A 23,545-nucleotide genomic window follows, 5' to 3' on the forward strand; every position below is an offset into this window, starting at 1 on the left:
AATTTTCAAAATCTTTAATGCGGTAGTTGACGGGGTGAACACTGATGAATGGTCTGTCTTACCTTCAGGTGCACAGGGAGAATTGTTTTTCACCTGCAATTAAAAACACAGTCATTAGAAAAATCTAATAGATGTTAGGGCCCATAGTACATTCAATTGGCTAGGGCCAATTATAGTATGTTCTAAATATATTACTGGCCATGAATTCCCATGAAGATGTGATTCCAACAATGACGCTAGAGTTGTGACAGAGATAGGAGTGATGATCTAATTCTTTTTCTTTGTTCTACTACACCACCTGTCACAACAATGTTTCAATTTAAAAAGAGGGATAATATTTTCAATTATATATCTGAGCTAGACACAGCCTATATAGAAATAAACCACCCAAGTTCTTTTAGTAACAATTAAAAAATTGCAAACAACTGAACAGCACCTTCCAAATTCAAACACTTACCAGCTAGTATGCCAAGGGAAGCAGATACATGGGAACACCACCACCTGGAAGTTCTATTTCATGCTACTCACCATCCAGACTTGAAAATCTATTGCTATTGAGTCATTGTCACTGCCTCAAAATCCTGGCAGTCCTTCCCTCACAACTTTGTAGATCTACCTACACCAACTGGACTGCAGCAGTTCATGAAGGTCACTCACTATCACCTTCTTGAGGACATTAAATGCTGGCCTAGCCAGCATTACTCACATTCCATGAATGAATTAAAATAATTAATTAAATTAAGCTGGTAACCCAAGGAAAAATCCAACATCTTGAACTGAATCTATGCTAGTGCAGGAGGACATATTTTACAGTAACTGACACAATTAATGTTTTCTATTAGTTTTCTAGTGATACCAAACATTAGCATAGTGATACATTATAGTAATTCTTGGGATTTTTGATATTTTACTTTAAAATATGATCAGGGCAGCAGAAAATCTCTAACTCTTGTGGACAACTGATCCTATATAATCTTAAACATGTAACATTAGAATATTTAATTTAGATGTGGAACCTAGTTGTTTCCTTGTACTGAATTAAACAAACTGAATGTCAGAATTTCATTAAAAAAATAGAAAATGCTGGAGAAACTCAGCAGGTCTGGTAGCAATAGTGGAGAGAGAAAAAGAGTTAATATTTCAAGTCCAGTATGACTTCTTCAGAACTTTGTCAAGAATTTTGTACTTTACCTTAAAATCCATGACTAAAATCTCACAGAATGCCAAACATTTGAAATCCAGCAATTAAATAACCATTAAGTGTCTTATAACTATCTCTTGCAAGGATATACAAACATGCCACTCAGCCTTTCAGAGTTTATACTTACTGGAGAGCAAACTTCATGGTCATCTTGTTGAGAATTCTTCAACTCACCGCTGTACTGAGTTACTGAGAGTTGAATGTTTTGTCCATCAAATGTAATGGCATGTGTCCTTTCCAAGACAGATTTCTGTGCTAAAATTGTCAATCAAAAATTGCATATTTACAAACAGCAGAATAAACTATAAAGGAAATTAAAACAGATTTCAAGCATTTTTGAAATAAGAGCAAAATATTATAAATATTACAAATCTGAAGTAAACCCAGAAAAGCTGGAAATGCTCAGCAGGTACAGCAACATGAGAAGGAAAAACCATGAAAAGTTCAGGTTGATTGTTCATAGTATCATTTAAAGTTAAGTATCTAGAGATGGAGAGAAGAGGTTCTTGTGGTGAAGTGAATTCCCTACCTCTTGACTAAGAGGCAGGAGTTCAAGTTCCACCTGCTCTAAAGGGACATAACAACATCTCTAAACAAATTGACTAGAAATTATCCATTCAGATGATAATTTGTCGTGCAATGGTAATGTCTTTATATCTGGGTTGGAAGGTCAAGTTCAAGTCCCACTGCTTAGTATAAGATGCTCACTGAGATGTTAAAACATGCCCAATATATTTGTACATATTTAGGTCAATAGAACTTTATATATGAACTATGCGGTTAACCAAAACTTTTCTATGTACAGTATACAATAACTCCTGACATAAATTGTTGTGTTCCTGAAAATTATAACTTCAATTGCTGTGGTTTTAAGTTTTGAGGAAAATCGTGTTTAAGTCAGGGCTGGTTCCTTTGGACATTTCTTACCCAGGTAAAGGAATGTAAAATATCAAGTACTGTATCTTGCATTGTTGACATAATTTGCCAAATAAAGTGTGTTACTAAATATAAAAGAAACAGTATGCTTCAAGTTGGCAGCGGAGTAAGGGTCTGAGCTGGGAGCTCAGACCCTTATTGGAAAGATGTTGTGAAACTTGAAAGGATTTGGAAAAGATTTACAAGGATGTTGCCAGGGTTGGAGGATCTGAGCTACTGGGGCAGGCTGAATAGGCTGGGGCTGTTTTCCCTGCAGCGTTGGAGGCTGAGGGGTGACCTCATAGAGGTTTATAAAATCATGAAGAACATGGATAGGATAAACTGACAAGGTCTTTTCCCTGGGGTGGGGAGTCCAGAACTAGAGGGCATAAGTTCAGGGTGAGAGGGGAAAAATATAAAAAAGGGACCTAAGGGGCAACTTATTCACGCAGAGGGTGGTGTGTGTATGGAATGATCTGTCCGAGAAAGTGGTGGAGGCTTGTACAATTGCAGCATTTAAAAGGAATCTGAATGGGAATACGAATAGGAAGGGTTTAGGAGAGATATGGGCCACCTGCTGGCAATGGGACTAGATTGGGATAGGATATTGGTCTGCATGGACGAGTTGGATCGAAGGGTCTGTCTCTGTACTGTGCATCTCTATGACTCTATTCATCCACTCTCTGCTTTCTCTCTTTTCATTTTTGCTCTTTTTGTTTTCTCTTTCTTCATTTTAGAACATAGAACATAGAACAGTACAGCATAGAACAGGCCCTTCAGCCCACGATGTTGTGCCGACCATTGATCCTCATGTGAGGTAAACCTAATGTACGAACTCTCAAATTTCTGTGACCATATGCATGTCCAGCAGTCTCTTAAATATCCCCAATGACCTCACTTCCACAACTGCTGCTGGCAACGCATTCCATGCTCTCACAACTCTCTGCATAAAGAACCCGCCTCTGACATCCCCTCTATACTTTCCGCCAAACAGTTTAAAACTATGACTTATCGTGTTAATAATTTCTGCCCTGGGAAAAAGTTTCTGGCTATCAACTCTATCTATGCCTCTCATTATCTTGTATATCTCAATTAGGTCCCCTCTCTTCTTTTTTCCAATGAAAAAAGTCCGAGCTCAGTCAATCTCTCTTCGTAAGATAAGCCCTCCAGTCCAGGCAGCATCCTGGTAAACCTCCTCTGAACCCTCTCCAAAGCATCTACATCTTTCCTATAATAGGGCAACCAGAACTGGACGCAATATTCCAAGTGCAGTCTAACCAAAGTTTTATAGAGCTGCAACAAGATCTCATGGCTCTTAAACTCAATCCCCCTGTTAATAAAAGCCAAAACACCATATGTTTTCTTAACAGCCCTGTCCACTTGGGTGGCCATTTTAAGGGATCTATGTACCTGCACACCAAGATCCTGCTGTTCATCCACACTGCCAAGAATCCTATCCTTAATCCTGTACTCAACTTTCAAGTTCGACCTTCCAAAATGCATCACCTCGCTTTTATCCAGGTTGAACGCCATCTGCCACCTCTCAGCCCATCTCTGCATCCTGTCAACGTCACGCTGCAGCCTACAACAGCCCTCTATACTGTCAATGACACCTCCAATCTTTGTGTCGTCTGCAAACTTGCTAACCCATCCTTCAATCGCCTCATCCAAGTCATTAATAAAAATTACAAAGTGTAGAGGCCCAAGAACAGAGCCCTGTGGAACACCACTCACCACTGACTTCCAGGCAGAATATTTTCTTCCACTACCACTCGCTGTCTTCTGTCGACCAGCCAATTCTGTATCCAGACAGCTAAATTTCCCTGTATCCCATTCCTTCTGACCTTCTGAATGAGCCTACCATGGGGAACCTTATCAAATGCCTTACTGAAGTCCATATACACAATATCCACCGCTCGACCCTCATCAAATTGTCTAGTCACATCCTCAAAGAACTCAATAAGATTTGTGAGGCATGACCCGCCCCTCGCAAAGCCGTGCTGACTGCCTTTAATCAAGCCATCTTCCAGATGGTCATAAATCCTATCCCTCAGAATCTTTTCTAACACCTTGCAGACGACAGATGTGAGACTGACTGGTCTGTAATTGCCGGGGATTTCCCTATTTCCTTTCTTGAAGAGAGGAATTACATTTGCCTCCCTCCAGTCCTCCGGTCCGAATCCGGTGGAAGGCGAGGATGCAAAGATCTTCGCAAGCGGCGACGCAATCACATTTCTCGCTTCCCAAAGCAGCCGAGGACAAATCTGGTCGGGCCCTGGCGACTTGTCAATCTTAATGTTTGTCAAAATTTTCAACACATCAGCTTCCTCAATCTCTATCTGTTCCAGCATGCTTACCTGCTCCTCATCCACTATAAGGTCCTTTTCTTTAGTAAACACAGAAGGAAAAAACTCATTTAGGGCTTCCCCTAGCTCCTCAGACTCTATACACAAGTTCTCTCTGCTATCCCTGATCGTCCCTATCCTCTCTTTGATCATTTTCTTATTCCTCACATACGTGTAAAATGCCTTTGGATTCTCCCTAATCCTTCCTGCAAAGCCTTTTTCGTGCACCCTCCTGACTCTCCTCAGACCATTTTTGAACTCCTTCCTCGCCTGCCTGTAATTCTCTAGAGCTGAGCAAGACCCTTGCTTCCTCCACCTTACGTAAGCTGCCTTCTTTCTTTTGACGAGAAGCTCCTCTGCTCTCGTCATCCAAGGTTCCTTTATCTTACCCCTTTGATACATTTGTGCATCACTAGCAACAACTGTTCCTTAAACAGTTTCCACATGTTTATAGTGCCCTTTCCATGGAACAATTGCTCCCAGTCCATGCTTCCCAACGCACATCTGATAGTATCATAGTTTCCTTTTCCTCAATTAAATATCCTCCCATTGTGCCTCTTTCTCTCCTTCTCCATAGCTATGTAGAATGTGAGGCAGTTGTGGTCACTATCCCCAAAAAACTCTCCCACCGCAAGATCTGACACCTGCCCCGGCTCATTGCCGTGCACCAAATCCAAAATGGCCTCTCTCCTCGTCGGTCTGTCAACGTACTGAGTTAGGAAACCCTCCTGAACACACCTTACAAAAACAGCTCCTTCCAAACCATCTGCTCGAAGGAGGTTCCAATCAATATTGGGAAAGTTAAAGTCACCCATTACAACTACCTACTACATTCACACTTTTCTTTTAGGCCTGGAGAGTGGAGGTGAAGGAGAAAGCCTCCAGCAGCTATGGCAGCAATACCAGGATGAGCTGGACAAGGCTCCACCCCAATCTAGGGTCTCCTACCAAGTGAAGGATAAGCTGACTCCCCCAGCCTGGACTCACAAGCTAAGCGGAGGGTCCAGGTTCGGGTGGCTAAAGGCAGTCTCAGTCTGACACGGTGGTCATATCCCAGCATAGAGGTCTCATTCTGGTATGGAGGTCTTTATTGTCTTCAATGTCCAGGTATTCCAGTGGCCCGCCAGGCAGGTTTGTAATAGAGTGGCAGCATGGCAGACTCCTTCAGCGGAGGCTTCCATGTCTGTATCCCAGTAGCTTGGCATGGGGGTCTTATCCTGGCTGAGTCTTCTTAATCAGCCTTTCCCAAGCCCAGATGCCAATAACTGAATTGTAATTAACTTGGTGTTAATTTTACGTTTTTAAAAATTACGCATGACTTCTATCATGATGTAGGCACCTGTAGTGGGGTGACTTATAAAACTTATCACTATATTTTTAATGTAAAAGTACACATAGCAATAAGTGTCTATCCTATTTGAAACAAAATACTGTACAATTCAATACTGCAAAAACAAATTACTACTATCACATAGAACACTGGCTATATTGAGATAATCAGTTGGCTGGATAGCTGGTTTGCAATGCAGCGTGATGCCAACAGCACAGATTTAATTTGCACACCTGCTGCGGTCAGCTATGAAATTCCTGCCTTTGACCTTACTCCTCTCCTGAGGAGTGATGACCCTCGGGTTAAATTCACCATCATACATCTCTCTCTGATGAGAGAGCAGCCCGATAGTATTCTGGAACTTTGTTGACTGCTAATGCTACTGTAGCACTACTACTACTGTTGGTTATAGTATCAATGCTCCATCTAATGGCAAATGCTGGAACCAGCTAAAGTCTCAGAACTACCTGCACTGACCAACGTGTTGACCAGATGGAGGGCAGATGTAAAGTGCAAATTCAAAAACAAAGCTAAGTGGAAGAGAAGCTCAGATCCAGGAGCCTAAAGAAATGGGGCGGGGAGGGGGGGTTTGTGTCTACGTGTCATGGAGGTAGGGAAGAGCAATGCTCAGGGTTGTGGGGAGGGTGAAAGACACAGACCAGGATGGGGTCTAGTTCAGGAAGGTAAGAGATACAGAGATATTAGGTCTGAAGAGGCCATTCAACCCCTCAAGCCCCACTCTGACATTCAGAAAAAATCACGTTGATTTGTTTGGTATTTTCAATTCCACATTCATTTTTTGCATGATAACTTTCGATTCCTTTACCTAACAAAAATCTACCTCTGCGTTAAAAAAATGCAATAACCTAATCTCCACCATCCTGTGAGGCAGTGTTCCAATGCTGCACAAAATTCTGAAACATTTTTTCCTCATCTGTTCTAAAAGGGGAAGCCCTAATTTTCAAATAGTGCCCCCTAATTCTGGATGTACCGACAAGAGGAATATATTTTTTGTGCCCATCTTGTCAAAACCATTCAGAATGTTTTGTACTTCAATCAAGTTATCCCTCTGTCTTATAAAATTCAGTGGAAACAATGTCCAAACTCTCATAAGACATCCAACAACACAATTTCAGGTATCTATCCAGCATAGCTCCTCTAAACAACTTAGAACACATTTGCATCTTTCCTTAAAAACAAAGATCAAAACTGCACTTGTATTCAAGATGTGATCCTCTTGTAATAAAGGATAGCATTCTCTTAGCTTTCTTAATTACTTGCTGTACCTACATTTACTTTTAGTGACTCATACTAAAACACCTAGATATCTCTGCACCTCAGATTTCTGCAGCCATTCCCCATTTAAGTTATGCCTGCTTTTTAAAATTCTTCCAGTTACAATGAATGTATTTTATACGCCATCTGCCAGATATTTGCCCACTCGGTCTACTTATATCCATCTGCAGATTCCTTCACAAAATACTTTCACTGCCTGCCTTTGTGTCATTTGCAAAACCATGTTATCTCTTCTTGATTACCTTGAGTTTTTCTAAATATTCAGCTGTAATTTCTCGATGAGTGACTCTAACAATTTCCACACATTAGATATCAATCTACTGGCATTTAATTTCTCATTTTCTGCTTCCATCCCTCTTGAATATAGGAGTTACATGTGTCACCTTCCAGATTGATGGAATACTTCCACTGTCCATCGAATTTTGGAAAATTAACTTCAACCCATCTTCTAACTTATAAGCCACCATGTTTAAACCCAAGGATGAATTCCAACAGGACTTATTAGCCCATCCAGTTTGCTTGATATCACTTCCCATATGACTGCAATTTCATTTAGTTCTTCTATTCCTCCCCATCTCCAGATTAACAACTAATACTAGAAGATTTTGCATCCTCTACAATGTGGACAGAAGCAAAATAATGTTCAATTCACCTATGTCTACTGTTTCTTTAATACTTACAATTAACTGCCCACTCTCACTCTCTTAGAAAACCAAATTCACTTCATTCACACTTTTCATTTTTAAGTACCTACTTTACAGTTCTGGGTAATTCTTCTCATACTCTGTTTTCTGATGGTCCGTTTAGGCATTCTCTGCTGTTGTTTAAATTATATACCAATCATTTGACCTTTCCTTAATGCTTTCCTTAATTTCTTTTGAAAATTACAGGTGGTTCATCCTCCCCAGTCGTCCTTCTATTTTTTAACTGCTGCATGATTATAAAGGTCCTTGCAAGACAGCGACTTCTGCATGTGAAAGTCAATGAGTTGGCACACAGATCAATGTGCAGAGTACTCCAACTGACTTTCGAGGGAACATTAATCCTCTCCTTGGAATCTTTCTTTATATTAGAAAAACATTTATTCTGAGTCTTCTGAAATAGCTCTTAAATGTCTGCCACTGAGCTCTGTCAATTTATCCACTAGTCTCGTATGCTAGTTCACTTCAGCTAGCTTAGCTTTAATGCCCAATTAATTGCCCTTATTTAAGCTTAAAATACTGATCTTGGAACTACTGTTCTCCATTTCAAATTGAATCACATTATGGTCACTGCTGCGTATGATTTTCTTTATTTTGAGGCCATTAATTAATCCTATCACATTACAGAACACCAAACCTCACACAACCTGTTTATTTACACAAAGCACTGCTTTAAGAAACTACCTTGAATCATTCTGTGAACTCCTTAATGAGGCTACCATTCGTAATCTGAAGTTACCAGTATATACATGGAATAAAATCACATGATTATTGCCGTTCCTTCATCAACACTTATTATATCTTTTCCTACCCTGTCCATTATTCCATAGAACATTCCTGCTAGTGACTTCATTCTTCACTGGAAAAAAGGAGTGAACCTTTCTTTTTACAAGAGAATAGAATTGTAATTTATTGTCACTTGTAGATTTTTACAAAAAAAAGTGAAAAGTCTTTAAGTCACCATTCCCTAGTGCTATTTTGGTAACAAATTATATATCTAAAGAGAAAGTCCATTTTAGCTCAATTCACAGCTCCAGGGTTCGTGAGGTAGAGAATGCCCGACAGTGAAGCCACCAAAAAGGAATTTTGAGGCGATGAATGCTGATTATACTAAGATCTTCTCAAACTTTTTAAAAAATGTATTATAAACTTAAACGCTTTTGTTAAAATTACATTGACAGCCTTGTGTGCATATGTTCAGTGACTTGCCACCATTGTAACCAAACTGCATAAAATAAAAAAACTGTTTATCAAGTCAGGTTTCACTCATAGCTGACTGGTTTATTATAACTAGATTAAAATTCAGGGAAGTGAAACTGAAACTATAATCTTGTTTTTAAAATGAGGCCTCTGCTAAGACATTATGTTGTTCAGCAAGATGGAAGATATTCAAGCATAGTGAATTCCCTCGGCATTTTTTTTCCAGTATGACATCAGAGACTGGAAAAGGGGAGGGGAAGGTAAAATGAGAGTTGCTCTGTAGTCGGTTATGCCAAATTTAATGTCGGGACCTGACATTGTGCCTTTCTTTCCAATCTGCAGCCAGCCAGATTGTGAGATTGGCTGTTGGACAGTTAAGCCTCAGCATCAGTGTGGAAACAAGAGGACATACATTTACTGGGCTCTTGGATACTGCATTCCTTGGCTTCTTTAACTAATGCTTTAGTCCTGGGGAATGGGAATCAATGGCATAATGGTATTTATCATTATTATTAATCGAGACATTTATGTACTATTCTGGGGGAGCCAGGTTTGAATCCAAATTCAATAAAATTCTGGCATTAACAGTCTAATGATTGCTATATTGATTGTCAGTGGAAAACCCCATCTGATTCCCTAATTTTTTTTGGGAAGGAAAATGTCATCCTTACCTGGTCTGGATGTGCCACTGCAGACCAACAGTAATGTGGTTGACTCTTAGCTTCCCACTGAACAGTAAATGTTGGCCTAGCCAGTGAAGCCCCCACATCCAGTAAATGAATAAAAATCCAGCCAGTCCAAGTTAAATTTCAAACAATGGTTCATTTTGAGGCTTGCTAGTTGATTGTAATATTTACAAGAAATGTACCTCCTCTGGATGGATGGATTGCCCATTCAACTTATCTTAGAAATAGAAATGGGTGGGTTTCACAATTTTAGCACACCAACTGAATCAAATCCACCCAATTTTAGTGGTTTAAATTTGTCCTTTATTGCATTGGTGACATTATTTCTGAAATTGCAATAATTCAATGCTTTCCTTTGGCTGGTTTTATTTTCTAACTGGGGAGAAAATTCAGAAGTCTGAAGTGCAAAGAGACTGGGGAATTCCAGTCCAGGATTCTCTCAAGGTAAACTTGCAGGTTGAGTCAATAGTTAGGAAGGCAAATGCAATGATGACATTTATTTTGAGAGGACTTGAATATTAAAGCAGGGATGTAGTTCTGAGGCTCTATAAGGCTCTGGTCAGACCACATTTGGAGTATAATGCACAGTTTTGGGCCCCTTATCTCAGGAAGGATGTACCGGCCTTGGAACATGTTCAGAGGAGGTTCACAAGCATGATCCCAGGATTGAAAAGCTTAACATACAAGGAACGTTTGAGGACTCTGGGTCTATACTCGATAGACTTTAGAAGGATGAGGGGGGATCTAATTGAAAGGTACAGATTACCGAGTGGCCTGGACAGAGTAAATTTTGGAAACATGCTTCCATTGGTCGAAGAGACTAGGACCTGAGGGCACAGTTTGAGAGTAAAGAGAAGACCTTTTACAACAGAGATAAGGAGAAACTTCTTCAGCCAGAGAGTGGTGAATGTATGGAATTCATTGCCACAGAAGGCTGAGGGTGCCAGGCATTGAGTATGTTTACGACTGAGATAGAGAGGTTCTTGAGTATCGAGGGGATCATGGTTACAGGGAGAAAGCAGGAGAATGAGGTTGAGAAACCTTTCAGCCATGTTTGAATGGCGTTTGAATGGCAGAGCAGACTCGATGGGCTGAATGGCCTAATTTCTGCACCAATGTTATGGTCTTTTAAGAACATTAGAGAGGGTAGTGCTGGAAAAGTACAGCATGTCACATAGCATCCAAAGAGCAGGAGAATCGACGTTTTGGTTCATTCCTGATGAAAGACTTAACTGCACTCACCAGAAACACAGTGGCTACAAGAGCAGGTCAGAGGCTAAGAATACTGCAGTGAGTAAACTCACTTCCTGACTCCCCAAAGCCTGTCCACTACCTACAAGGCACAAGTCAGGAGGGTGATAGATGGGAGCAGCTCCAATAACACTGGAGAAACCTGACACCATTCAGGACAAGATAAGCAGGTGCTGGAAAAGCACTGCAAGTCAGGCAGCATCCGACGAGCAGGAATTTCGGGCAGAAGCCCTTCATCAGGAACGTCCATTCAGGACAAAGCAACTCACTTAACTGACACTACATCCACAAGCATCTGCACTCACCATAATTAATAGCAAATAATAGTAGTGCATACTATCTACAAAATGCACTGCAGAAATTCACTAAAGATCCTTAGGCAGCATCTTCTAAACCCAAGACCACTTTCATCTAGAATGTAAGGGCAGCAAATGCATTGGAACAGCTGCAAGTTTGCCTCCAAGCCACTCACCATCCTGAATTTGAAATATATCACCGTTCTTTCAGGGTCACTGGGTACACATTCAGCAACTCCCAATGGACATTGTGGCAGTACCTCCTGCACATGAGCTGCAGCAGTTCAAGAAGGCAGCTGACCACTACCTTCTCAAGGGAAACTAGGGACAGGCAATAAACGCTGACCAGCCAAGTCAATCCTGGATTAGAGTGGTGCTGGAAAAGCACAGTAGGTCAGGTAGCATTCAAGGAGCAGGAAAATTGACGTTTCGGGCAAATGCCCTTCATCAGGAATAGAGACAGGAAGCCTTTAGGGTGGAGAGATAAATGAGAGGGGGTGGGGGTGGAGAGTCCACCTGGACCATCTCTGACATTTACCTCCCATTCCTGGACTTCCCCATCTCCATTAATGACGACCGACTTGACATTGACATTTTTTATAAACCCACCGACTCCCACAGCTACCTGGATTACACCTCTTCCTACCCTACCTCCTGCAAAAATGCCATCCCGTATTCCCACTTCCTCCATCTCCGCCGTATCTACTCCCAGGAGGACCAGTTCCAACACAGAACACACCAGATGGCCTCTTTCTTTAGAGATCGCAATCGCAATTTCCCTTCCCACATGGTTAAAGATGCCCTCCAACGCATCTCGTCCACATCCCGCACCTCCGCCCTCAAACCCCACCCCTCCAACCATAACAAGGTCAGAACCCCCTTGGTGCTCACCTTCCACCCTACCAACCTTCGCATAAACCACATCATCCAACAACATTTCTGCCACCTCCAGACGGACCCCACCACCAGAGATATACTTCTCTCCCCACCCCTTTCCGCAAAGACCGTTCCCTCCATGACTACCTGGTCAGGTCCACACCCCCCAACAACCCACCCTCCCTTCCTGGCACCTTCCCCTGCCACCGCAGGAATTGCAAAACCTGCACCCACACCTCCTCCCTCACCTCCATCCAAGGCCCCAAAGGAACCTTCCACATCCATCAAAGTTTTACCTGCATATCCACCAATATCATTTATTGTATACGTTGCTCCCGATGTGGGCTCCTCTACATTGGGGAGACTGGACACCTCCTCGCAGAGCGTTTTAGGGAACATCTCTGGGACATCCGCACCAATCAATCCCACCGCCCTGTGGCCCAAAATTTCAAATCCCCCTCCCACTCTGTCGAGGTCATACAGGTCCTGGGCCTCCTCCACCGCCGCTCCCTCACCATCCAATGCCTGGAGGAAAAACGCCTCATCTTCTGCCTCGGAACACTTCAACTTCAATGTGGACTTCACCAGTTTCCTCATTTCCCCTCCCCCCACCTTACCCCAGTTCCAACCTTTCAGCTCAGCATCGTCCCCATGACCTGTCCTACCTGCCTATCTTCCTTTCCACCTATTCAGTCCACCCTCCTCTCTGACCTATCACCTTCAACCCCACCTCCATTCACCCATTGTACTCTTTGCTACCTTCCCCTGCCCTCCTCTCTGACCTATCACCTCCAGCCCCATTCACCTATTGTACTCTATGCTCTTTCTCTCCACCCCCACCATCTCTCATTTATCTATCCACCCCGGAGGCTCCCTGCCTGTATTCCTGATGATGGGCGTTTGCCCGAAACATCGATTTTCCTGCTCCTCCGATGCTGCCTGCCCTGCTGTGCTTTCCTAGCACCACTCTAAACCAGACTCGGGTTTCCAGCATCTGCAGTCCTCGTTTTACCTAGCCAAGTCAATCCCACGAGCGAATATAAAGGAAGAAATATTTTCGCTAAGTTTATGATTCAGAAGCAATCGGTTCAGCGATTCTGTGATTCTAAAAAAAAACTTAGTATGTGAATTATTTTTTCTTTCGAAACTGTAAGTATCGCTGGCTGATAAATTGACCCACTTCAGGTTTCAGTTAGTTTTCACTTTCAATTTCGTGATCTCTTCATGAGCAATCGCTCGCAAATTTTTAATCACAACAGATATTTTCAATTAAACATGTTTCCCACAAATTGCTCCTGACTTCCACAACTCAAGTAATAGAATGCAAAATAAAACGTACCATCTCTTTTCTGGAAAGTCACGACAGCATTCCCGTTTTCAAAAATCTCAACATCACATTCTCCACCACCTGATTTTTTCTTGCTCTGAAAGTAGGCAACTAATTTTGTTTTAATGCCTGTTTTTGTAATATGTGAAAAACCCGTAACTAAGATAGCAAATCCACCACCTTTGTTCGCCATATCTTGTCCAAACTATCCAGAACTTGAATTGGCAGTCCTATTTTATATATTGGGGAGTGGTTTAAATGCTTCAGCCAACCAACGAAGCGGGTGTTTTCTCAAACACGGCTAATTTTGTTTACCAAAAATAATGAAACTGAATTTAGAATCCCTATTGGAAAATAAATTCAAGTATTTATGGAAAATGTCTAAGTAATATTATTATTCATTATTATAACGTTATTAAAGGGAGATTTGTTTTTAATTGCTTTCAATTACGATTATTGTTTTACTTTCACAATGATGCGTTCCCGGAAAATGCTTATTTAATTATAAACTGCAACCACACAGAGGCAGAATTACACAATATTCCAGTACATTTTAAGTTGGCTGTAATGCTGTAACACTATTATTTACTTTTTCTTTGGTTCAGAAGCAAGGAAAATGCTGGAATCCAATACTAAAGATTTAATGATGAGGAGGTGCAGGTATTGGACTGGGGTGGACAAAGTTAAACATCACAGAACACCAGATTATAGTCCAATAGGTTTATTTGGAAGTACTGGCTTTTGGAGCACTGCTCCTTCACCAGATAGCTAAAGATTTAATAGCAGAACACTTGGAAAACAGTGACAGTTCTGACAAAGTAATTGTGGATTTACAATCACAGGCAACACAGAAATTGACCTTTTGGTCCAACTGGTCCATGCCGACCAGGTTTCCCAAATATGCTTGGCTGTATTTGGCTCATCATCCAAATGTCTTTTAAATGTTGTAACTGTACTTGCATATACATCTTCCTCTGGAAGTTCATTTCACATACAAGCCACCCTCTGTGTGATAAGGTTGCCCATCAGGTCCCTTTTAAGTCTTTCTCCTCTTAAAAAATATAGCCCCTAGTTTTGAACTGCCCCACCCTAGGGGAAGACCTTTTGCTATTCACCTTATCTATGCACCTCATGATTTTATAAATCTATAAACCCTTATAAACACAACCTTCTTGTGATGATGCCACTCCTTTTTACAAGGTTATGTTGTCCTCGGTTTTTTTTTCAGGAGGTCATAAAAGCACAGGTTCCCAAAAGTTTGGGGTTGTAGGGTTTCAGTGTCAATTTGATTATAGCTAACAGATCCTGCCTCAGGCAAAAGGCTTTTAAGTTTAAGAAACACTGAAACAATGAAAGGGGAATGGCCAATTCCCCCAGCTCAGCTTTACTCTGGTTTACAAAGTTAAAAATCATACAACACCAGGTTATAGTCCAATAAGTTTAATTGGAAGCACACTAGCTTTCGGAGCGCCGCTCCTTCATCAGGTGGTTGATGAATTGAAGGAGCGGCATTCTGAAAGCTAGTGTGCTTCCAATTAAACCTGTTGGACTATAACCTGGTTGTGTGTGATTTTTAATTTTGTACACCCCAGTCCAACACCGGCATCTCCAAATCATTACTCTGGTTTGATTTGGTTCTTGACAGTCTGGCTATTCACTGAAAGCAGTCAGGCAGTTGTAAAAGCTGCTGGACACAAGGAAGCAGGTCCAGGCAGATCTTCCTCTCTCTCTCTCTCTGACTTCTCTCCTGGAAAACCATGTGTTTGATTTTACCTTTTGTATCAAGGGATGTTTATGGGGATTGTTGCAAGTATCGGAACAGCATCATTAAGTTGGTATAGTCTGTTTGGAAAGGGTGAGTTATTCTGTATTCTGTTCTCTTTTGTTTCATTCAGTTATCTTGTAAATAAATTGTTTTATTTAAAACTTAGTGGGTAGACCAGCTGCATCACTTTTGGAATATCTGTGTTACACCTGCTTAAGACAACTAACAAAGTTAGCGTCTGGGCCACTTTCTTGAAATGTTTTGAGGGGGTCTGGCCTAGTCCATAAATCTTATATTCCATTAAAAAATGTCCCAGCTTATCCAGCCTCTCCTTATAACTCAAACCCTCCAGTCCTGGCAGCATATCGATAAATCTTTTCTGAACCCTCTCCAATTTAATAATATCCTTCTCATAGTAGGGCAGCCAGACCTGTACACAGTATTCCAAAAGCGGCCTCATCACCATTCTGTAAAACCTCAACATGATGTCCCAACTCCTATACTCAATGGTCTGAGCAATGAAGACAAGCCCACCAAACACCTTCTGGACCATCCTACCTGTGACACAACTTTCAAAGAAATATGTCCCTTACTCCTAGGTCTTTCTGTTTGACAACACTACCCACTGTCCTACCATCAACCATATAAGTCCTGATCTTGTTCATTTCACTAAAATGCAATACCTTCCAATTATCCAAATTAAACTCCATCTGCCACTCCTCAGCCCTACTGGCCCAAAGATCCCTTTGTAATTTAACTTGGAGGTGCCAGTGTTGGGCTGGGGTGTACAAAGTTAAAAATCACACACAAGGTTATCGTCCAACTGGTTTATTTGGAATCACTAGCTTTCAGAGCACTGCTCCTTCATCAGGTGCTTGTGGAGAATAAGACTGTAAGACACCAAATTTATAGCAAACGTTTACAGTGTGATGTAACTGAAATTATATATTGAAAAAGACCTGGATTGTTAGTTAAGTCTCTCATCTTTTGGAATAAACGTGTTGGTTTCAGTTCTTACATATGTAAATTGCAGAACTTTTTTAAAGTTACATTCTCAAGTTAAAATACTGATGAGAAATATTCATATAAGATCCCATCTGTCTCTTGAGGCTCCGGACCTTGTTGATCTTTGTGCTCTATTCTTTCCCTAGTTACTCTTTTGCCCTTCACGTATTTGTAAATTCTCTTAGTATTCTCCTTTGTCTTATATGTTGAAACCATCTCTTGTCCCTTCTTAGCCCTCTTGATTTCTCTCTTAAGTGTACTTGGCACCCCCATAACCCTCTTGGAATTCGCTTGGGTTCGAAGTTTTTGGACCTATACATGTCTTATGTCCCTTTTCTTTCTTGACCAGGGTCTCAATGAGGGCCCCCTTATGAAAGGAAAATCATGTTAGAAAGATCTAGTGGAATTTTTCAAGATGCAATTAGTACAGTTGAATAAGGGGAGCCAATGACTGTGGTTCACTTAGTCTTGGCAGAAGCCTTTAAATAAGATCCCACATAAAAGGTGAACAGATAAAATTAGTGCATAGACACATCCGAGACAAAGCAGCCTGTTGATTGGCACTACATCCACAAGTATCCACTCCCTCCATCACCAATGCTCAGTAGCAGCAACGTACACTGTCTACAAGATGTACTGCAGATCTTTAGGTAGCACTTTCTAAGTCAATGACCATTTTCATCTAGAAAGACAAGGAAAGCATTACATGGGAATACCTCAAAGCCACTCACCATCCTGACCTGGAAATATATCACTATTCCCTCACTGTCATGAGTCCAAATCCTGAAATTCCGTCCCTAAGAGCATTGTGGGTCAGCCTACAGCATGCGGACTGAAAGGCTTCACAAAGTTAGCACATCAGCACCCTCTCAATGGCAACCAGGGATGGACAATAAATGCTGTCCAACCAGCGATGCCCACATCCCATGAGTAGATTAAGAAAAAACGAAGGATGGATGTTCTGGTTATGAAGGAATGCAGTGAATGTTTATCTGACTGATTCCTAGGATTACAAGACTGACATATGAAGAGAGAGTGGATTAGTTAAGGCTACATTTGCTGGATGTTCGAAGAAATGGGGGGGAATATCTCAGAAACATATAAAATTCTAACAGGATAGGGTAAAGGCAGGAAGAATGTTTCCGATGACCTGAGTTCAGAACCAGGGATCACTATTTAAGATTATGGGACAGATCATTTAGGACTGAGATGAGTAGAGATTTCTTCACTCAGAGAGTGGTGAGCTAGTTGAATTCTCTGTGAAATTCTTTCTCAAAGTGTTTGAGACTAAAACATTGCATGTTTTTAAGGAGTTATATATAGTTCTTATGGCTAAAGGGATCAAAGGCCTGGGGAAAAAAATAGGAACAGGGTAATGATTTGGATGAGGGGCATGATCATATTAAATAGCGGAGCAGGCTTGAAAGGCTAAGTGGCCTAATCCTGCTCAAGTGTTCCAGGCTTCTCTGCCCAAATCAGGACGAATGCACAGCATTATGACACTCATCCTAGATAGGAGGGGGAGACAGGCCCCAGTCTGAATAAAGATTGCAACCCATGCAGTTGGCATCAATCTCGATCCATACCAGTTGCTTTGTTGTCACAACGGATGTCTTTATTGAAATTAAGGTATCTGCCACATGTTTGGAGTCACAGGACTACAGTAAATTGATGTGGCCATTTGTACACTATTTCATTTCAATCCAAATATCCCTTTCTTATACAAAACAATGCCAAAAATAAAATTTATTATCATATATATTTTGAGTTTCCCAAGTTACCAAATACACATATGACTGTTTAGATGCATAAACAATTTGTTATTCCCATCAGTCTCTGCATATGCATTGCATACACAGTCCTTAGATTTTGTGTATGCATTGAAGGTATTAGCCGTTCATTTGGTGGTACAGTTCACCAAGGAGTGTTGATCATGTCATTTATTGTTACCATGTCATCCTTTGTTGTAGGGCTGCTGTGGACCTCAAGATTCGATGATTGATGTATGGAGTATGAAGGTGGTATGTTTACTTCTTCATCATCACCACCTGCAGGTGAGGAACAGATTAGTTGCGTGGGCATATGTGGTCATTCACTTGTACCATGTAAGCTTGAAGCAATGACTGCTTTATGCAGATCCCAAGTTGCCACGTGAGCTGGCTTTGTTGAAAGCATTGAATGTTTGTATCCTGACTGGCTTTCCAGTGCTCAACTCTGGCATTGATTTAATATCTTGTCAAAATGAAATCTAGTTTTCTGCTATTTCATCTTGATTTTGTCACTCAATTTGTCATTTTGTCACTACTTTTGGCTGTGGAAGTTTTTTTGCAAGTAGGAAGGGGAGCATTGGTGCAGTGTGATGTTAGCTTTTGTATAGGACTATTTTCTTTGCCATCAGTCAGTGCGTTTCCCCACTCAAGTACTTCTCTTGAATACATGTGCACAGGATTTGTTCAATTTCTTTACGATTTCTCTTGTGCTCTTCCCTGTGACCTCAGTTGTACCATTTGATTGGGGAGATGATGTGTTTGTTGAATTTCCCAATCATTTGTGAAGCGACTGAAATGTTCACTGATGAACTGATGGCCATTATCATTTATGACAATATCTGGAACACAGTAACAGCTAAAATGTGGTTGTAGACATTTGCCTTTTATTAGAATTACAATTAGAAATGAATTAGACATTTTCGATCATACTCAGCAATAGTCATTGAAGTCAGCTGGTCCAATACCCAGCTGTGGTAGTGCCCCAACCTCTGGACCAGGAGGCCCGGGTTCAATTGCTTCAGAGATGTGTAATAATACCCCTGAACAGGTTGATTTGAAAAATAGGACGTTTGAACAAAAGCCCTTCATCAATTTTCCTGCTCCTCGGATGCTGCCTGACCTGCTTTACTTTTCTAGCAACACACTCTCAACTCTGATCTCCAGCATCTGCAGACCTCACTGTCTCCTACCTGATTCGAAAAATAGGTTAAATAAAAATATTTTTAAAAGAATATAGTTATCCCATCTGCTCAAGATGGTGACTGTGTAGGTAGCATCCAGTGCCTGGGCTTCTCTTTTTCGTCGGCTTTTTTCTTTCTTCCCTCTTCTTCTTTTCTCAGTTTTTTTTTCCTTTCCAAAGATAGCACTTCGGTAGGAAGGCGGCTTTGATGGGGTCCAGAGTGGCGGCATCTCCAGAGGCAACATGGCTACAGAGTCAGCTGGCCTGTTAAGCCTGGAGTGAGACTTTGGCAGCAGCATGGCATGGACTAGTGAAGCCCAGAGTGGGGCTGTAATGGTGGAGAAGGAAAAGTTGGACTCTAAGTTATCTTTCTTTATGTTTTATTTTAAGTTAATGAAAATGGCATTGGTTCATGGAGACAATATAAACTTTTCTCTGTATTTTATATTAAATACACGTGACAACAAATTATTTGATTTGTGATATACTGCAACAAGATAATTAGCTTCTGCAAGCGTAAAGACACATACTTCCAGCTTCATCCATGGACTGTTTGGGATGTCATTTGTTATCAGCAGCTCTCTAGTTTGTATTTGAAGGTGGGCAAGTTGTTGGAAGGAATCATAAGGCACAGATTTACATATATTTGGTTAGCCAAGGACTAATTATGGATAGTCAACATGACTTTGTGCAAAGGAAATCATGTCTCACTAACTTGATTGAGTTTTTTGAAGAAGTAACAAAGAGGATTGATGAGGGCAGAGTGATAGATGTGATCTATATGGACTTCAGTAAGGCATTCAACAAGGTTCTCCATGGGAGACTGGTTGGCAAGGTTAGATCAGATGGAATACAAGGAGAACTAGCCATTTGTATACATAACTGGCTCAAAGGTAGAAGACAGAGGGTGGTGGTGGAGGGTTGCCTTTCAGAGTGGAGGCCTGTGACCATTGGTTTCCACAAGGATCACTGCTGGGTCCATTGATTTTCATCATGTATATAAATGATTTTGATGTGAACATAGGAGGTATAGTTAGTAAGTTTGCAGATGACACCAAACTTGGAGGTGTAGTGGACAGTGAAGAGGGTTACCTCAGATTACAACAGGATCTTGATCAGATGGGCCAGTGGGTTGAGAAGGGGCAGATGTAGTTTAATTTAGATAAATGTGAGGTGCTGCATTTTGGGAAAGCAAATCTTAGCAGGATTTATACACTTAATGGTAAGGTCCTAGAGATTGTTGTTGAACAAAGAGACCTTGGAGTGCAGGTTCATAGTTCCTTGAAAATGGAGTCACAGATAGATAGGATAGTGAAGAAGGCATTTGGTATACTTTCATCGGTCAGAGTATTGAGTACATGAGTTGGGAGGTCATGTTGCTGCTGTACAGAACATTGGTTAGGCCATTTTTGGAACATTGTGTGCAGGCCTGGTCTCCTTCCTATTGGAACGTTGTTGTGAAACTTGAAAGGGTTCAGAAAAGATTTACAAGGATGTTGTCAGGGTTGGAGGGTCTGAGTTACAGGGAGAAGCTGAATGGGCTGGTACTGTTTTACCTGGAGCAACAGCAGCTAAGGGGTGACCGAAGGTTTCTCCCGCTCTCTGAAAGTAGAGTATTCCTATGGAACCTTTTGTAAGCCAAAATGGCATAAGTGAAGAATAAATAACCAATAATGTATATGGGAAAAACTTTTGAGATCCAATAAAAACCTACCAAATCATATCAAATAACACATAAGACCTAAAATAACACCAACATATAGTAAAAGCAGGAATGATATGATAAAAAAAAAAACAGCCTATATAGAGTCATAGGGATGTACAGCATGGAAACAGACCCTTTGGTCCAACCTATCCATGCCAACCAGATATCCCAACCCAATCTAGTCCCACCTGCCAGCACCCGGCCCATATCCCTCCAAACCCTTCCTATTCATATACCCATCCAAATGCCTCTTAAATGTTGCAATTGTACCAGCCTCCACCACTGCCTCTGGCAGCTTACTCCATACACGTACCACCCTCTGTGAAAACATTGCCCCTTAGGTCTCTTTTATATCTTTCCCCTCTCACCCTAAACCTATGCCCTCTAGTCCTGGACTCCCCCACCACAGGGAAAATATAAATTAGAAATGACACATCTTGCTAACAGATGCACAAAATAAATTGAGTTACAAGCACAGATGCTCACCGACACAGTTCAAAGCAATGCTGGCTTGATTTGAAAAAGTGGAGAAAGTGAGGACTGCAGATGCTGGAGATCAGAGCTGAAAATGTGTTGCTGGAAAAGCGCAGCAGGTCAGGCAGCATCCAAGGAGCAGGAGAATCTATGTTTTCAGGCATGAGCCCTTTCTCAGGAATCCTGAAGAAGGGCTTATGCCCGAAACGTCGATTCTACTGCCCTTTGGATGCTGCCTGGTCTGCTGTGTTTTTCCAGCAACACACTTTTCAACTCTGGTCTCCAGCATCTGCAGTCCTCACTTTCTCCCAATGGTGGCTTGATGCTGAGATGCTGACTATAGTTCTCTGGGAAGGAACTTGGCCATGCCACTCTCGCTGCTCAAGGCATGCGCTGCTTGTATTAAGGCTTAGAGTCATAGAGATGTACAGCATGGAAACAGACCCTTCGGTCCAACCTGTCCATGCTGATCAGATATCCCAACCCAATCTAGTCCCACCTGCCAGCACCTGGCCCATATCCCTCTAAACCCTTCCTATTCATATACCCATCCAAATGCCTCTTAAATGTTGCAATTGTATCAGCCTCCACCACATCCTCTGGCAACTCATTCCATACACGTATCACCCTCTATGTGAAAAAGTTGCCCCTTAGAATAGTAGTAAGCAAAAAAACGCTAAACATTACTTTAGCTTTTTGCCTTTTCTCGTAAAAGCAAAAATCCTCTTTGGATTTCTGTCGGTTAGCAAAAGTAGGTACAAATGTAGGTCTTTCATAAAAATGAAGTGGCGTAAACTGAACTTTTGAAAAGCGGGGTTACCTGTAGGGTTTTATAATATCATGAAGGGCATAGATAGGGCAAATAGACAAGATCTTTTCCCTAGGGTAGGTAAGCCCAGAACTAGAGAGCAAATAGGGTTCAGGTGAGGGGGAGAATAATTTAAAAGGGACCTCAGGGGCAACCTTTTCACACAAAGTTATAGAATCAGCTGCCGGAGAAGCGGTGGAGGCTGGTACAATTACAATATTTAAAAGGCATCTGGATTGGTATACGAATAGGAAGGACTTAGAGGAATATGAGCCAAGTGCTGGCAAACTAGACTAGATGAGGTTCGGAAATCTGGCTGGCATGGACAAGTTAGACCAAAGGGTCTGTTTCACGGTATACATCTCTATGACACTGTATTGTGGTCTTTGATGCTGTTGGGCCATTCTTTTATCACCACTTCCTGCAACATTTGGCACAACAACACTTCTAGATTGGGGACAATAGTTCATCCTCATCAACACTTAGCACTGAAGCTCCCCAGGGGTGCATACTCAGCACCCTACTGTACTCACTGTATACCCATAACTGCGTCACCAAATACCAGATTAATGCCATTTATAGGTTTGCTGATGACACCACCATAGTCGGTCGAATCTCAGATGGCGACAAAACAGTTTACTGACGGGAGCTGGAAGACCTGGAAAAATGGCACTTTGAGAACAACCTAGCTCTCAATGCCAGCAAAACCAAGGAACTCATTATTGACTTACGGCAGGATGTTACTCATGCCCCCTACACATTAACACCACAGAGGTGGAACGAGTGGAGAGTGTCAAGTTCTTGGGAGTGGTCATCCATAACAAGCTTTCTTGGACTCTTCATGTGGATGCACTGACTACAAAGGCCCAACAACATCTCTTCTTCCTCAGGCAGCTGAGGAAATTTGGCATGACAGCGAATACCCTTGACAACTTTTATAGGTGTGCCAGTGAGAGCATTTTGTCTGGATGTATCACGACCTGGTATGGCAACTGTACCATTCAAGATCGGAGACAGTTACAGAGAGTGGTGAACTCGGCCCGGACCATCACAAAGGCCAACCTCCATCTACCAGGCCTGCTGTCAAGTAAAGGCCGCCAGCATTCTCAAAGATCCATTCCACCCTGGCAATGTTTTTCTACAACCTCTACCATCGGGGAGAAGATACAGAAGCCTGAACACACGCACCAGCTGGTTTTGAAAGTGTTTCTACCCTACTGTTGTTAGAATACTGAATTGACTCTCAAACGCTTAACATTCACCTGAACTTGTGCTTTTGCCACTGATTACCTATTATTTACTTATCTATGCTATTTAACTATGTGATCTGCCTGTATTGCTCACAAGACAAAGCTTTTCACTGTGCCTCAGTACACTTGACAATAAATTCAATTCAGTACCTCCTCAAGAGGCTA

The 23,545-nt window shown here is 41.6% G+C and overlaps 1 protein-coding gene across 1 annotated transcript in view; it reads right to left on the reverse strand.

The window, feature by feature from the left end:
- LOC122550105 (protein mono-ADP-ribosyltransferase PARP14-like) overlaps positions 1-13,644 on the reverse strand; it is a 74,756-nt gene extending 61,112 nt beyond the window's left edge. Inside the window, exons 1-3 of the mRNA XM_043690693.2 lie at positions 13,437-13,644; positions 1,329-1,456; positions 63-93 (exon numbers count right to left, since the gene is read on the reverse strand). Of these exons, the coding sequence (XP_043546628.2) occupies positions 63-93; positions 1,329-1,456; positions 13,437-13,617 (340 nt within the window). The 5' untranslated portion in view covers positions 13,618-13,644. The remainder of the gene's footprint in view (positions 1-62; positions 94-1,328; positions 1,457-13,436) is intronic.
- Between the last annotated feature and the right edge of the window lie 9,901 nt (positions 13,645-23,545).

This window comes from Chiloscyllium plagiosum, unplaced genomic scaffold (assembly GCF_037043375.1).
Source record: "Chiloscyllium plagiosum isolate Xiang-an unplaced genomic scaffold, Cpla_swu_hap1 HiC_scaffold_5, whole genome shotgun sequence".
Lineage (NCBI taxonomy): Eukaryota > Metazoa > Chordata > Chondrichthyes > Orectolobiformes > Hemiscylliidae > Chiloscyllium > Chiloscyllium plagiosum.